Source organism: Ixodes scapularis, unplaced genomic scaffold, assembly GCF_016920785.2.
Source record: "Ixodes scapularis isolate PalLabHiFi unplaced genomic scaffold, ASM1692078v2 PGA_scaffold2__306_contigs__length_199485367, whole genome shotgun sequence".
NCBI classification, from domain to species: Eukaryota; Metazoa; Arthropoda; class Arachnida; order Ixodida; family Ixodidae; genus Ixodes; species Ixodes scapularis.
Window position 1 is genome coordinate 142,178,285 of NW_024609857.1, and position 15,154 is coordinate 142,193,438.

A 15,154-nucleotide genomic window follows, 5' to 3' on the forward strand; every position below is an offset into this window, starting at 1 on the left:
CCGCTTCAAACACATTCGAATTGCTCAGAGTTGCTTGCTTATTTCGAGCCGGACCCGATCTCAGCAATTCGTGTCGATCTAGGGAAAACTAGAGAACAACCCGCCATTAACACCAAAATTACTGAGAAAGATGCTCGATCTGAAGGGGGCCTCACGCACTCACCGCACTCAGCACCCTCACACACCTCATACGCTCACCGCCCTCACGGCCCTCATGCCTCTCATGCCACTCACTGCCCTCACGCACTCATGGCCCTCACACACCCCACGCACTCACCGCCCTCACACCACTCACGCACTCATGGCCCTCACGCCACTCACCGCCCTCACGCCCCTCACGCACTCATGGCCCTCATACCCCTTACCGCCCTCATGGCCCTCATGGCCCTCATGGCCCTCACGGCCCTCACGGCCCTCACGGCCCTCACGGCCCTCACGGCCCTCACAGCCCTCACGGCCCTCACGGCCCTCACAGCCCTCACGGCCCTCACTCACCCTCACACTCATGAATTTTCCTGGTTCAGAAACTCACTCACCCTCACCTTACCTGTGAGGATGAGGGTGAGTGAGGGTGAGTGAGGGCCCTCATGAGTGAGGTTTGCCGAGGTATGCCCGTAATACGCGAGTTGTTCCCGTGTGTATGTTGCACCGTGAATTGTGAAAATGCTACACTCGCAATCTTCGGTGTCCGTATCCGTGACATAAGGTTTGTAGCAGATTCCCACGTTTTTGGCCACAATCTGCACGCGCAATCTTGATTTTACGCAAGTTGGTCCCGCGGGTATATTGCATTGTGAAATAAGATTCTGCTGCCTTCGCAATCTGCAGTATTTTCTCCCGTAACACACGAGCATGTAGCGGATTCCCGTTTCTTTGAATGCGATCTGCGCGAGCAATATTGGTTCCCGTGACAGGCAAGTTTATAGCGGGTTCCCGCGTGTTTATTGCACCATAAAGCTTGAATCTGCTGACGTCCGCGATTTGCAATATTTGTTCCCGTGAGATGTGAGTTTCCTGAGAGTCCTTTGAACCGTGAAACACGAATCTGCTGCATCCGCAACCTGCGGTATCCTTTCCCAAGACACAGAAGTTCGTAGCGAATTCACGCATTTATCACATCGTAAAACGCGAATTTGCGGTGTCCGTGATCTGCGGTATCAGTTCCCACGTTGCGTGGTTTGTGGCCATCGCCATGGCCTTTATCATTACTTTTTGACAAAGTTCTGCTGCAGCATCCCCCAAGGTATTTCACCACTTATCTTTTCGTTTTGAGTGGGTGTTCTTTTAGAACTTTACGATAGTCCTATTCGGACAGCTGCAAACCGATCGGAAAGCCTCCCTGCCACCAAAAGGTTCCACAAGGCACGAAAGTGACCTCCCACCTTTGGCGTACGCCCTCTCCGTAGGTCCCAGCTGGGGCACTCCGTCGTTGCTGTCCAGCGAAGGGAAGGGCGAGTCAGACCCGGACCCCCTGGAGTCGTCCATGGTGCTCAGCCCGTTGTGAGCCTTCTTCAGCTTCGCAGCCATGGCGGCGACGGAAGTGTCCACGGGCGAAGCCGGCTGCTGGGAGGCCGAGCTTTCCTTCGTGGGTTCCGTCTCGCCCTGGACCGGGGTAGGTGCTGCCGCTGCCGCCTTGGTCCCAGTCTCTGCCGACGTCTCCATGCGCTCCGACAGGTAGTCCTGCTTCTTGTAGACGTAGTAGGTGTGGTACTCGTGGTCCGGAAGCAGGAAGTCAAACCGTTTGTCACCTAGTTCCGCCACGAGAAAATAGCCCGCACAAAACAGGTTAGATGTAATTTCGCTACTACTGGAAAGAAACCCGTATGCTGTTGCAGTTCAAAAAGGTGAGCGCGCTCCTATCATGACGCCCTCCCCTCCAGCATTTGCTCGGATAAAGTGGAAAGAGTGGGGGGCATCGCGAGAGGAGCTTGCCCAGCTTTTTTAACCTGCAACAGGGTAAAGAAAGAAATCTAAAGGCGTTGTCGGCTGTTTGATGACCGTGTTGATTTAGGAGTTGTTGGAGTTGCTCTTCTGCCGTGTCTCCTGACTGGAGAATAAAGAATTTTGTAAATAAAATAAAAAATAAAATAAAAAAGACACATCCAAATGCGGTAGTTTTATAGGGTGGGTGGTGCTCTTAGTTCGGGTGGTGCCTGGAGCAGGATGATCCTTAGTGTTTTAGAGCATAGGGTGGGTGGTGCCCACCCTATGCACTAAAACAGCATAGGGTGGGTGGTGTATGGGAACAGACTATGTCACATCAATGTCTCTTTGTGACAATGCGTGAGCTTACCGTCAGCACCACCCGACTACAAAAGCCTTTGGGCAGAGTTTTCTGGGTCACCGAGATGGGAAACACGCTTTCCTGCCCTTTCGACTCCTTGTTTTGCACGCTCTTCCTACACCACCTGTTTCTGCTCTCTTTTTTCGTCCTTTCCACCCCACGCACTTTCACACACCACCTGCCTCTGCTCCTTCCGTTCCTGCGTTCTCGGTCTGTAGCTCAGTCAGCAGCGGACTCGGGGTCCAGCCCAGTGTCCGAGGTTCAACCCCTCGCACCGCCAAGATTGTTTAGCGGTTAGGGACCGACCGACCTACACATTTCGTGCTTACGCGGCTCCTGAGGTTTGGTTGGCCCTACAATGCTACTGCTTTAATAAAACTGGGTTGATTTGACTCGGTTTAAAGACAGCATACAAATGAATGAGCAGTAGCTTAAGAATGCACTTCGTAAAGCTGCATAAAATAGAATTTTCCCTGGTTACAAGCAAAGCATCAAATAAATTTAGACTCCCTCGTGCCCTTCACCGAAGACTCGAAACAAGTAGGTGATGTACAAAACTAGTGCCACAAGGCACTTTCTTCCTCTGCCCTCCCTCTCTGCAATGCAGCAGTCCTTGCCACCAAGCCCAATGGAAATGTTTCTATCTTGGACAGGCAGACTTCTATTTTCACTTTTCATACAAGATATTACAATATTTTGCATACGAAGCTGACAAAGTCAAATTTGGGAGTTTCACGTGCCAAATTAAGAAAGGGCATCTGGCGTGCTCCAGCAAAAAACCTCAGATTAGTTTCTGTCATCTGGGGGTCTCTTCGTGCACAACCGAGATCTTAGTTACATGGCACCTTCTCCGTAATAAGCCTCGTCAGACTAGTGAGCACCTCGGCCGGTATTTGAGCCCACCAGCTGGGGATCCGTAGGTTGCAATTTGCTTCGGAGCCTGGCTGCAGAAAGCCGACACTCTGCTAATATATTTCTTACACTCGCAGGGATACAATGAGCTGACAATATGTGACATTCCTATGCTAGATCATTCCAGTTAACGAGAACAAGAAAATGTGAGGGGTAATGGTGTAAATCGTGGCAGACACAGACCTTTGCTCTTGACGATGGTCTCAAAGTCGTCGCCGTTCTTGGCCACATACATGGCCATCTTATCGATGATGGGTTGCACGTCGGGCGGGGGCGGAATGGCATAGCCCGTGGGGCACGCCTGGGAGGGCAGCAGGATGGGCTCCAGTCCCGGAGGAGGCGGGGGCTGTGAGTAGTCTTCGACTGCCCCATAGCCCTCGTAGCCTGAAAGAGATTGCAAGAATTGACAGGCTTGAGGGGCAACAAAGGAAAGTGATCGTGGACAAGGATCCTGACATGCCAGAGCAATCTCTCTACAGCAGCTCGGGCACACAAAGATTGCTGCATCAAATAAAACTCTTACAAATGGTGTATCATGCTATAGCGATGGTATTCACTATATGAAAGTCCTCTGTAGTAAACTCATTGCAGAAAATTAGAATGCTACTACTATATCAGTCCCATACCTGTATCACAAACTAACTGCACTTTTACAGTGCAATCTATTTATAATAATAATGAGAAAACCTGAAAATTCAACCGTTATAATCAATTGTTATTGCATATGAACTCAAAACTTAGCGTTCCTTGTCTAGAAACTCTAGAAACTGATCGTCATAAGCAGTACATCGTTATATGTGGTATTGTCATAAGTGGATTGCACTGTACAGCCATAGCTGAGTGCTGCCACTTTGCTACGTATGGCCTGCTGCTTCGTGAGAGTATGCACAGTACTGTGCTTCAGCTGAGCTTTTAAGTTCATAGCTGGAGGCGTGGCTCATCAGTAATAAGTCACACGACAGAATGTGGTGCCAACGACACACGCCACCTGTGCTTCGAATTTTTTACGCAGCACTGAAGGGCAGCTTTTGGTCAAAATTTTTCAGTCTAAATTAGTTGCTCCTAAATCGCCCAAATTGTTTCACAGTAAAATTGACACCATAATGACATTTCTTCAGGTCCCCAGTCAATTTCATATAAATGTTCTAGTAACTTTTTAGGAATTTCTATTAACAAGCCATTTGTGATTCATTGCATCAGCTTGTTCATCACCAAAAGAATATTGTTAGGCAAACAAGCACACTACTCCATGACAGTGCCACAATCATTATTTGTTTGTCTTTTAACGTAGGATTCATTTCGTGGCATTATGTACAGTAGCGTCAGGTATCTTTGAGCGTCTATGTGCAATGAATGTTGCATTTCTACGTGGCACTACCAATGTCAGATGACTTGTGATAGAAGCAGACTGCCCGAAATATGGTGACGTCGCAGCCATAATTTCGAGATTGATAAAATGCTTTCGAGTTGATTACACCTCACACTTCTCCCAGTCGCTTGCCACAAGCTATTGTCACCAACGATTGGCGCCACTAGGATCAACACCATTCATCCACTCTGAGAACCGTCGTTTCAAGTGGTGAAAACAGTCACTTGACCGGCTGTTCCCAGCAAAGCAGGAACCAGAATCAAGTGGCTGTCGTATGTAAACTTGTAGCAGTGTTACAGGCATTTGAGATACTAAAGTTGTTAACTAAGATATATATAATTTTTTTTTTTTTTCGTTTGTAAATTAGATGTTATACTATAAAAAGGCTCTACACATGGGTATTTTGCTCCCACTGCCTATGAAGACCTAAACTACACTTTTTAAATGAAAGCCTCCTTAAATTACAACCACTGCTATGCAGAAGCACTCAACAAAGGTTTGTTTCTAGCAAGTACACTTATCAAAAACAAACCAGAGAGAAGACTCAGTAGAGGAACAATGTACAAAGCAGGGTGGGGCAGTATCGCGATACAAATGTATCGCGATAGTATTTTAGAAATACTTTTAGTAACTGTATTTCCGTATCAGAATACAATTTTTTCAATCGGTATTTGTAGTTCAGTATCAAGATACATTTTTGGTGCATTCCTCGTATCGTGATACAGTCCCTGGCCAATGTTTCTCGTGGCAATGTTTGAGAAATCAGTGACCCCCAAGCAAAAACCCAAGAGACTGTTTCCTTTCTTCTTTCATGGTTCAGAGGGGTAGAAGGTAGAGTAAATGGGACCTTGAGACTGTTATCAAGCAGACCAAGGTTTATTTCTAACATTATGGCCCCGACATTGGTGACTTCTTTCCTTATTTTCCAAAGATAACGTATGTCTTCTGGGGTGCTTCAGCTGGGCTACTATATTTGTTGGATCAAAACGCTGAAGGCACTGCAGGTACGAGCTTTATAACTGTACACTGCACTCCCAGCCCCTCTACTAGGGCAAGCGCAAAATCTATTCCTTCAGATAATCAGATAAAAGAACATAATTTACTTCAAAGGTGACGCCTTGAAGTGAATGTACCGACATGGGACTAGAGGATGTTGATCTTTCTGGGATCTTTGGGTAGATGTAAAACAATATTAGAGGTTCATGTAATATTGCTTCAAAGGCATGCAATATATCTAATGGACAACCTCTACAGCATTATGGATGGAAAGTATTTCCAATCTACTGAAGACTCACTTAGTTCCCGCAGCTTTATATTAAATGAAAATTGGCAATTCTAGGCGAAAATAATTTTGGACTCGAGATCGTCAAAGTTCAACTTCAACCTTTACTTCACGGTTAGTATGAGTTTTTGTTTTCACTGGGGGACTCTTTTTTCACCTTAGAGGTACAAACTCTGTCAATGTAGCCTAACTGCCACCACCTTCAAGTGAGGTCTTCATATACATAAAAAAACACAAAAAAATAAAACAAAAAATATTTGCGTGGTTTAAAACTTCAGGACGGTGAAAGAGGTCTTCGTTCACTTTAAAGGACACATGCAAAGGAAAAAAACATTTTTTTAGACAGCTTAGATGGAAAAAAGATGTCATAAAACAATTTTACAACGAAGAAAAAAAATTTTTAGAGCTATATTTACGGCGCTATACGAATTTGTAGTTGGCGCTCGCGGGAGCTGCTGCTGGTCACGTGGTAGGCCCGCGCGCCGCAGCGCTGCGTCGTTGCCACACGCTCAGCGTTGTGCGAACGCCGCTTCAACGCGTTTCTCCACGCCGCCGCCGCCGCACAAGTTTGTCTGCTTCGGGGCGCCGCCGCCGTCGTCTGACCGGCGCACAGGTCTATCACGTCTGCTTGCGTTTTTTCAGGAGTTTCCTTTGGGCTCTAAAAGTTACTTATTCATCCTAGTTTTTTGTTATACTTCAAACAAAGATGAATAAGTTACTTTTAGAGGCCATAGGAAGCTTCCGAAAGAACACAAGCACCATGTGATAAATAAGGACCAGTCACGTGATAAATACGGACCACTTTTCCGCAATGCCCGCGGGCGCCAACTACATATTCGTTTTGCGCCGTAAATATAGCTCTAAAATATTTTTTCTTCGTTGTAAAATCGTTTTATGGCGTCCTTTTTCCATCTAAGCCGTTTAAAAAATATGTTTTTTTCCTTTGCATGTGTCCTTTAATATGAACCTGTGTTCGTTGACAACTGTGGAATGCTTAATCTCGTTCGCTAACATGACTTTTTGCCCAAATCGGCAGTGGCTGACCGACGAGCTATTTAAAAAGATAATTCTCATAAAATGTAGATGAGTGTAGAAGCAAACTCGTATGTTTAGTTTTGTATTGCTTCCATATGAAAACATAAAATATGTAGCCAAAAAGTTTTTTCTCCTTTACAAATAGTATAGTCAAACCCGGATAGTATATTGAATTCAAAGGGGATCGCAAAATAGTTAGATATATCAATAATTCAATATTTAAAAATATGTTAGCTTAAGCTCCAGTTGAAATTTCCGCGTGTCTCTGCTAATACTGAAGGTTGCAACGAACGGGACTTCACCAAAACAAAAAAAGAAAGGCAAAATAATGTAAAAAAAAAAACGGGCAAAGCAATAACAGCGAAAGAAAAAGGTGAACAAAGATAAGACGTTCAAAGTGCGATTGCTCAATCGTTGTTGTCAACACATTGAACTTGACGAAGACTTAATTTTTTGTTTCTTTGCGTATTTTATTTTGGGGCTAAGGAGTCACGCAGCGACAGCAGTGTTCGGGGAAAGAGCGCATGCTACCATTCCAACAGCGGGCACTCCCTGCCCTCCCTACACGCGCGCCGCGTGCCCTTCTCCTTGCCTTTGCTGTCCTCCACTTTTGTTTTTTACGGTTGCCCTTGTCTCTTGTTGTGCCCACAACTGCTCTCTTGCTGCGTATCCCCGTGCGTGTATGCAGACTGGGCGGTCTGCCAGCCACACAACGCCAGCAATGTACTTGCCACCGGCACAATTGGGACGCAATCGAATCGCAGAAAAAGTGACGGGCGGGCGGCCAGGCTTCGTTTGCTAGATTGAGTGTCCCTGCCGTGGGATTTGGATACAAAAAAAAACAATGCTCCTATGCTATTTACATGTGATTTTCAAGGGGATGTATGGACTGTTTGATATAAACAATAATTAGTGTGATATAACCGGGCTGGAAATAACTTTTCTGCCGGTAATGCAAGAGTTCACATCATAAAAAGTTCTCTAAAAACAAGCGTAATGTGAGCATTACCTCCCCGCAAATTGTATTCCTGTATTTGAGCTCCCAAATACTTTACTATTTTTTAAATGTACGTCTGATAAGTATTGCAATACTTTTGACAGATGTACTTCAGTATCAATATTTTAGCTGCCTTTATTATGTAGTCCAGTATTTGTATTCATAAATACCCAACCCGGGTACAAAGATTGCTTACAGGCCGCCTGGAGAGCAGGGGACCAGTGAAGCATGCTTTTACATATGGTTAACAGAAGATAGTGTTCTGTCATGCGAGAAGTCTTCTCAGTCATGAGCGTTCCGCTGCTCGCGAAAAAGAATGCTGCTGTTGCTAGCTCGTGGCAGAAACAAGGCATTTTTCTTTTACCACGCAAGCTCCAGTGTCTGTGATGAAAAAATGAAAAGCTGCCTCTTCACTACTGAGAGCACTCGTGCAACCTATTGCAGAATTCAAAGAAATGTTCCCTCCAGAACCACTGCAGGTAATCTATGCCATTTATAGCCCTACAAAGCTTCACTACAAACTGTGCAAGGCACACATAAAGTACAGATAGCATTAAAGAGAGAAGTAGCCATGAGAACACTTCCACATTACATGTTTCCCCGCTAAAAACTGGAACATTTAAAACAACAATAGCTTATGAAAAAAGAACCAGTTACATACTGACCAGTAACTTGACCATCAGTGTGAATGTATCGTTTGTTATTATAATTAGCTTTGATTCTAGATTCATTCGCACTATGGATCGTCTGCTGATGCATCAAACATGCTTTCTGCTACGTCCCCCAGATGGTACTCTTGGCACCGTGCGCAGCGGGGGCCAGTACCATACCTGCTGCTAGGGACCACCGTTCTCCCTTCGGCCAACGGAGCGATGCACTGTGAGGAGGTGCCGGGAAAGGAGGACGCACAAAAGACCACGCACAAGCCTGCACTAGGCGAGACGGCTTGGGAACAGCGACCGGGACAGATGCCAAAATCACGTCTTTACCGTCATTCTAAATTTGGCCATGTAATCATCAGTTAAACAAATTAGGTATTTTAGCAGAGCACACTTCACTGCATTGGTGACTTCTGCAAGATAATATGTGGATGATTTAGAATCCGTGAGGCGTGTAGATCAAGCTGTACTGTTTCACCTTACGGTGAATTGCGATGAAGGTTACGAACCATCGGCACCAATCCAATGTCGTGTGGTGTGTCATATGACCTTTGGGAGGGGCGTAGCGAAACAAGGGGCACAGCTCGTACGGTGTCTGCTGCAGTCTACCACAAGGTGGAAGAGAGTAGAGTTTTAAAACGACAGAATCTATCCACGACTAGATGATCCAGCGTAGTTCACGTCGCACGGCTAAACGAGGCAGGGTCCTCACCGGCGTAGTCGGCGTAGCCCAGTGCCGCGGCCTGCTGCCGATCCAAGGGCTGACTCGGCGACGCCCCTCCAATGGGACTGTCCACCTGCGGCTTGAGATTCTTCACAAGCTGCAGGTAGGCGTTGTCCTCCCCTTCTTTCATCAGGAACACCTTGGACACCGCAGTGGGCTGCACAGCAAGACACACACCCACACCCAGAGTCAGAAACCTTGCAGGGGTTTTGCAAACAATGGGGAGCCCCCCGATTGAAACTGTGTTGCATCAATGTCTCTGGCGTGTGTCACACTGCCTGCTCCTGAGTGGCGCAAAGATAGATTTAGTGCCCGAGTACCGCGACGGGTTTTGTGGTTACGCAGCAAGATATGCATCATAATCTAAACCCTGAAACTAGGAGTAAAATAATGAATCGTGGACGTATGATTTCGAGTCATATTGTCCGTCATTTTGTTTCTCCTTGTCTCTGGGTTTAAATTGTGATGTTTCCTAACCAGCTTGCGCGCATATTTTTCCTTCAAGTGGTGCATTCCTTGACTCAAGGGGCATACCTCTGGGCCCAATTGCTAGTGGCCTTTCAAAACATTTAAGACCCAAGGAGAATGCGAACCTTTTGGTTGAAATATACGAGCTTTTCCGAGAAAGATATTCGAACGATGAAAGCAGCAATGAGTGGATTTCAATATAAACCAGGGCTTACGGCAAACTGCATCCATTTATTATAAAATTTCACATTTCGTTCAAGGGCATGAGAAACTCCGCCTCCAGATGAGAAAAGAATCTGATGGGTTGGCTACCGATTATAATGAGTGCTAGCAGCACCTGTAAAGCGCCTCAAAATGTAATACAACCAAGGTCTTCATTGTTAAAAGCATCCCTTAATTCTTTGTCATTTTGCTAAGATATAATTTGCAAAGAAATGTACTGTCCGTATCGCACTTTACAAGTGCGAAACGGACATATAAAGTTAGATGGACCTATCTGGATCTCGCGAAGGTAAAGTAATTGACTGGGTAGGTTTCAAACTTTGAATGGAGCTGGATAGCGATTCAAACACATTTGTTTCTAATTATTTAATTTTGATTCCCGAGATCATTTTATCCACTTAGATGCTTAGCTCATGACTATGTGACCAAGGAATGTGGTGCTTCCTTCACTAGAATAAATAATGTGACTTAGGGCCTCACTAAAATTGACGCAAGTGCATCTGATGACAAAGCACACTGCCACGTATCGGCAAATAACACCGACACAGAGGCTCACCGATTTGCATCCACGGAGGAATAAATACCATTATTGAGTCACCCATACTGCGGGCACCGAAATGGGGCTGGTGGATGCAACGTTCCCCAGCATCCCTGGCTACCCATCATTTTATCCTGCACACTCTATTTCACAAACTGTGTGCCATGCAGCGAAGGTTGCAAGCATCTCCTCCCCGCACGAGTGTATGAAATGCCATCCTCCTCTGCTACCACCGAACGATTCTAAATATTGTACCACACTGAGGTTAACACATACGTGGAAGATTAAAAATGTCTACCTAGCTAGCCCAGCAGAACTTCTAACAACCCCAGGAAAAGACGTTGATCCCCAGACGTTGGAATCATTTTCTCCTAGTACAACTAGCAGGCACAGGGTACAAAAAACACCTACGAAAGTCGCCTAGTTTCTGCCACATTGCACGCAATCTGTGAAACAGAGGGCATGCATTTGATGTGCTTAGCCTCTCCTTTTAGCGTTCCACGTTTATTCCTCCGTGTCAACGGCAGATGAAACAGCCCGCCCAATCGGACACATCACCTGAACTCACGCAATGTCTCCGTCATGGCGCTCTTTTGCACTGGACTTTTCCTAGAGCAGTAAACACAATGCACTTGAATTTCACAATGTTCAAGAACAGCACAAAGAGACCTAGCACAAGAAAGCCTGCCCTGACTGAACATGCAGATTTAACCATGCAATGATATCTACATACAAAGCTCCACAAGGTACACATCCATATAATAACTACAATCACACTACATGATTCACTACCTCTGTTGCAGAAGCTCACAACAAAACATTGGCACAAGCATTTAACAAATCTATAATCGGAACATCAGGTACAATGCAAGCCTCTACACTTGTCGAGAAGAGAAAAAGAAAAAAATGTGGGATAATGAAAATAAAAGACTTACCAGAGAGGGCGAAGAGGTCGCAAACAAGCTCGGGTGTAGATAGTGATCGTCATCGTCGTCAGAATCTTCGTTGCCTGTTGAGAATGCGGTACAAAGGGGAATTTTATTTACGGTACTCATTGAAAAGGGAGGCCAACATGTGCTGTGTAAGAAAACAAAGCTATTTACCAGTGGTTTCATATTAACTATTTTTACGTATCCATCCGAACTGCCTTATTCTAATCAGATATCTGTACACCGCTGTCAAAACAGGCCATAGCAGTTGTGAGATTTCAGAAAATGTCATTCTGCTTTGTGCTACTGAGTGGTGAATTGAAGCAGTCAGCCATAGACATTTTTTGAAAACATCCGTAGCAGTACATTTTGTTAGGCTTCGGAAACATTTTCCAGAACAGCAGCCCAGCGTGATCACTCACGTTCAGAGGATCGTGAAAACCACACTTTTGTCACTCTCACTTCGCGAAAAAACTGTATCCCAGGTGTTTGAGTAAAGCGACATGCCACCTGATATTGACCTTGTCACTGCAGGAAACGTTCCCACAGCAAGTGCATGTTGTGCAGAAATCAAACTTTTCGCCTTTTCTCGATGAAAGGAAGCGTGCAACATCTTCTCTGTAAAACTCTGCAAGCCTGCTTTGGACATTGCAAACACTACAAAGTACTTGTTTGGAAGATTTCTGTATGCCATCGGCTTTATGAAACTAAAGCAACTAAGAGAATGTCTTGACATTGTGGGGATTCCTGTGGTCTTCCTTTCCCGATGGCTGTAATAACGGCCGCGGGTCGGAACGCTCGGCCGCCTTTGCCGTGAGCTCCAACCTGTTTCGTGAGGCGGAGGGCCGCCTGGCTGGGGGGGCTCTCCTCTCACCCTCTCTCGGGGGGGACCAATTTCCCTTCCCCCGCTCAGATGCGGATCACTGCTGACAGGCGAGGAGGTTTCGTCTCGTTTTCTTGCTTTCGGGAAGGGGACTCCTCCCGCGAATGCGATAGAGATCGGACGTGTCGCGAAGCACTTCCTTTGCCTGCTCTGGACTGCACTCTCGTGACGGTGTCGATAGGGTGAGCCTTTCATCTGACCTTGTCGGCGCGGGGGTTTTGGGACAGTTTGTCTTTTGGTGTTCCAATAAACACCGTTGGACGCAGTCTTATTGTGGTAAGTGCTCCTCCTTTTTAGAGAAGCGATCAGTTGTGCAGTCGACGTTCGGACCCGCCCGTAGCGATGTTCTCGAGAGAAAGCTGCGGGGTGTGGGAGTAGGCTTGGCGTCTCCCGATTAGAGACCGCCGCTGAACCCTTCGGTTACCACTACTCGTCACCACCCCACATATTCTGGCGCCCAACATGGGGCCACGACTTCCTTTATCGCGGTCGTGGCATTCATTGAACGTTAGGCTAGCACTGTGATCTGCCCTTTCACGCCATGTCGACGAGTCAGCCCAATTTTCGGTCGCTGATCATGTTGGCAGAAATGGCTACGAGAGGGCTCACCTCTGATCCCCTTGGTGACCCGGATGCCTCTTATGCAAGCCGTGTGTTGTCGCCGAGCCAGCCAGGTGGCCCTCTGATTGGAGGAAGCGCCTCGGTTGATGGGCCCACGAGAGCTTCTCCTTTTCGAGACGGCTCTCTGTTGCGGCCAGAGTCCTACACCGCTCCTATTAGAGCCAGCGTTGTGGGCCCCTCTGATGCCACTCCCCTCGGAGGTGGCGCAGATCACCGGTCTTTGGGTATAGCTACTGTTCAAGCTGACGCCCTGCCGGGCAGCCACATGACGACTTCTCCTGTCCAAGACGGTTATCGTGTTCGGCAACCGCCCGGTCCTTCCCCGATGGGAGGCCACCAGGTGGCTGGACCGAGCACGCCCCTCTTTTGTTGTGCCGCTCGGAGTTTCGTGCAGTTTGGCGCCTCCCGCAATCGGGATGGCGCGCTGCTTGATGGCCATGAAGCGGTTCCTCTGCCGCGAGACAATATCCCACCCTGGCCTGCACAAAGCACGACCCCGATTAGAGTCAATGATGCCGGCGACTAGATTGAGTTGCCTGCCGACAATGTCCATCCACCGGCTCCGTGCGACCTCGCTCCCTTTCGAGCTGGCGCTTCGCCCATTAGCGGCCTGGAGGCTTCTCCGTTTGGAGATGGCCCCCAGGCTCTGCTGGTGTCTAGCGCCGCTCCCCTTGGGGCTGGTGCTGGGAGCTCTCATGATGTGCTGCTACAAGAAGCGGCGTGAGTCATTGAAAGCTTGACCGGTGCGATGCAGTCAGTACTGCAAGCACCCAGGGTACTACAACCACCTGTGCCAGTCCCGATTCCCAAATACAAGGGATACGGAGACTCCATAAGCGCGAACAACTTTCTCGAGGACCTGCTCCATTACCATGGTCGATCAAGAGGTTCTCGGCCGAGTCCTGCCTGTCGCACTGACTGACCAAGCTGGGTGGTTCCGCCTTTGTGGACAAAACGCGCTGACTCTCGATCAATTCCGGTCTCTGTTTTGCCAGGAATTTCTCCCCGCTGACTACGAAAGGCGGATGAGACGGGAGTTGGAGCGGCGTACACAGCACCCAGACGAATCGTTGCTGGAGTATGGGAGGGCGATGTAGGAGCTGTTCCTTCTCGCTGACCCCTAGGCCCCTAATGCGGAACGCGTTGAGCGTGTCATTCGGCAGGTGCACACGACTTTCTCCGCCTACCTTCGAGGCAGCTGTGTCCATTCACCGGATGACCTGGCACTTGAGGCTCGCCGCATTCAAGGTGACATTCTTGCAACTCGAGCCTACCGGCCCCGGGGGCATTTTGGATGGGGACATTGTAGTTCATTTAGAAGAGTATGTTAATAAATGCTCTTGGAGTCTGTCCTTACTCTGGTACGTGTGTCTTCTCTTCGCCATATTCGAGAGAGTGAGACAAGGTAGACGATCATTGGCACCGACAAAGGTAATTAATCGAACCGACCTGTGGTAATGTAGCCCTAAACGTCGTCTACATTGCCGCGGAAATGTGGGGACCGCGCTGCTAGGTTTGATGTCTCCTTTGAGATCGCCGCCACTGTTGAAATAACCCTTTGGTTATTTCGGTACCTGTGTTGGTAGCTAGCAAATCCCACAACACATTCGCGTAAAGCAAACACATGCATCAAATGTGGCAACCGGGCACATTTAAAAGAAAACATGGCCGAGCCACAACCCGACTTGCTAAGAACAAAATAATTGGTGTGTCTATGTTTATACAGCCTGAAGTTAGTCTGCCTCAACGGGCAAGCTGTCTTTCAGCTGTAGATGAGCAATTTAGCCAGTGCAGTACAACCGCTAGCCTGGGGCCTTTAATGAGCACCACGCAGTAGTGATACACGACCGCACGCCGGTACGAGGCTCATCCAGATTGAAACAGCAGGCACAGCAGGTTTGTAGATTTCGGATTTGGATCAGTGGTCATCGCATAGACAGCTCGAAGCTACAGTGTCTACAAACATTGTAGTGAGCGAAATGACTTTACAGCATTTTCACACCGTTTTTTGTGAGTCAAATATATTTTTTCAGAAAATTCGAGGCAAGGTGCATAAAATATCAAAACAGGGTCCACGTTTATCATCTTTAGAGAAACTTCGGAAGAGTTGGACACTGCGAAAAGCGGAGTTAAATTAAGTTTCCTGAACTCAAGCACCGCTAAGACCTATTTTGACAATGGACTACAAACCTGTGAATCTCATGACTACCTATACAAAATAACTATTTTAA

General features: G+C 47.2%; 1 protein-coding gene across 2 annotated transcripts in view; it reads right to left on the reverse strand.

Moving 5' to 3' along the window:
* Nucleotides 1–15,154, reverse strand: part of LOC8040731 (splicing factor, suppressor of white-apricot homolog) — a 48,595-nt gene that overhangs the window by 21,233 nt on the left and 12,208 nt on the right. For both annotated transcript variants that reach the window (XM_029981768.3, XM_029981769.4), the window contains exons 6-9: nucleotides 11,426–11,499; nucleotides 9,251–9,419; nucleotides 3,380–3,580; nucleotides 1,383–1,748 (exon numbers count right to left, since the gene is read on the reverse strand). In XM_029981768.3, coding sequence (XP_029837628.2) covers nucleotides 1,383–1,748; nucleotides 3,380–3,580; nucleotides 9,251–9,419; nucleotides 11,426–11,499 — 810 coding nt within the window. The remainder of the gene's footprint in view (nucleotides 1–1,382; nucleotides 1,749–3,379; nucleotides 3,581–9,250; nucleotides 9,420–11,425; nucleotides 11,500–15,154) is intronic.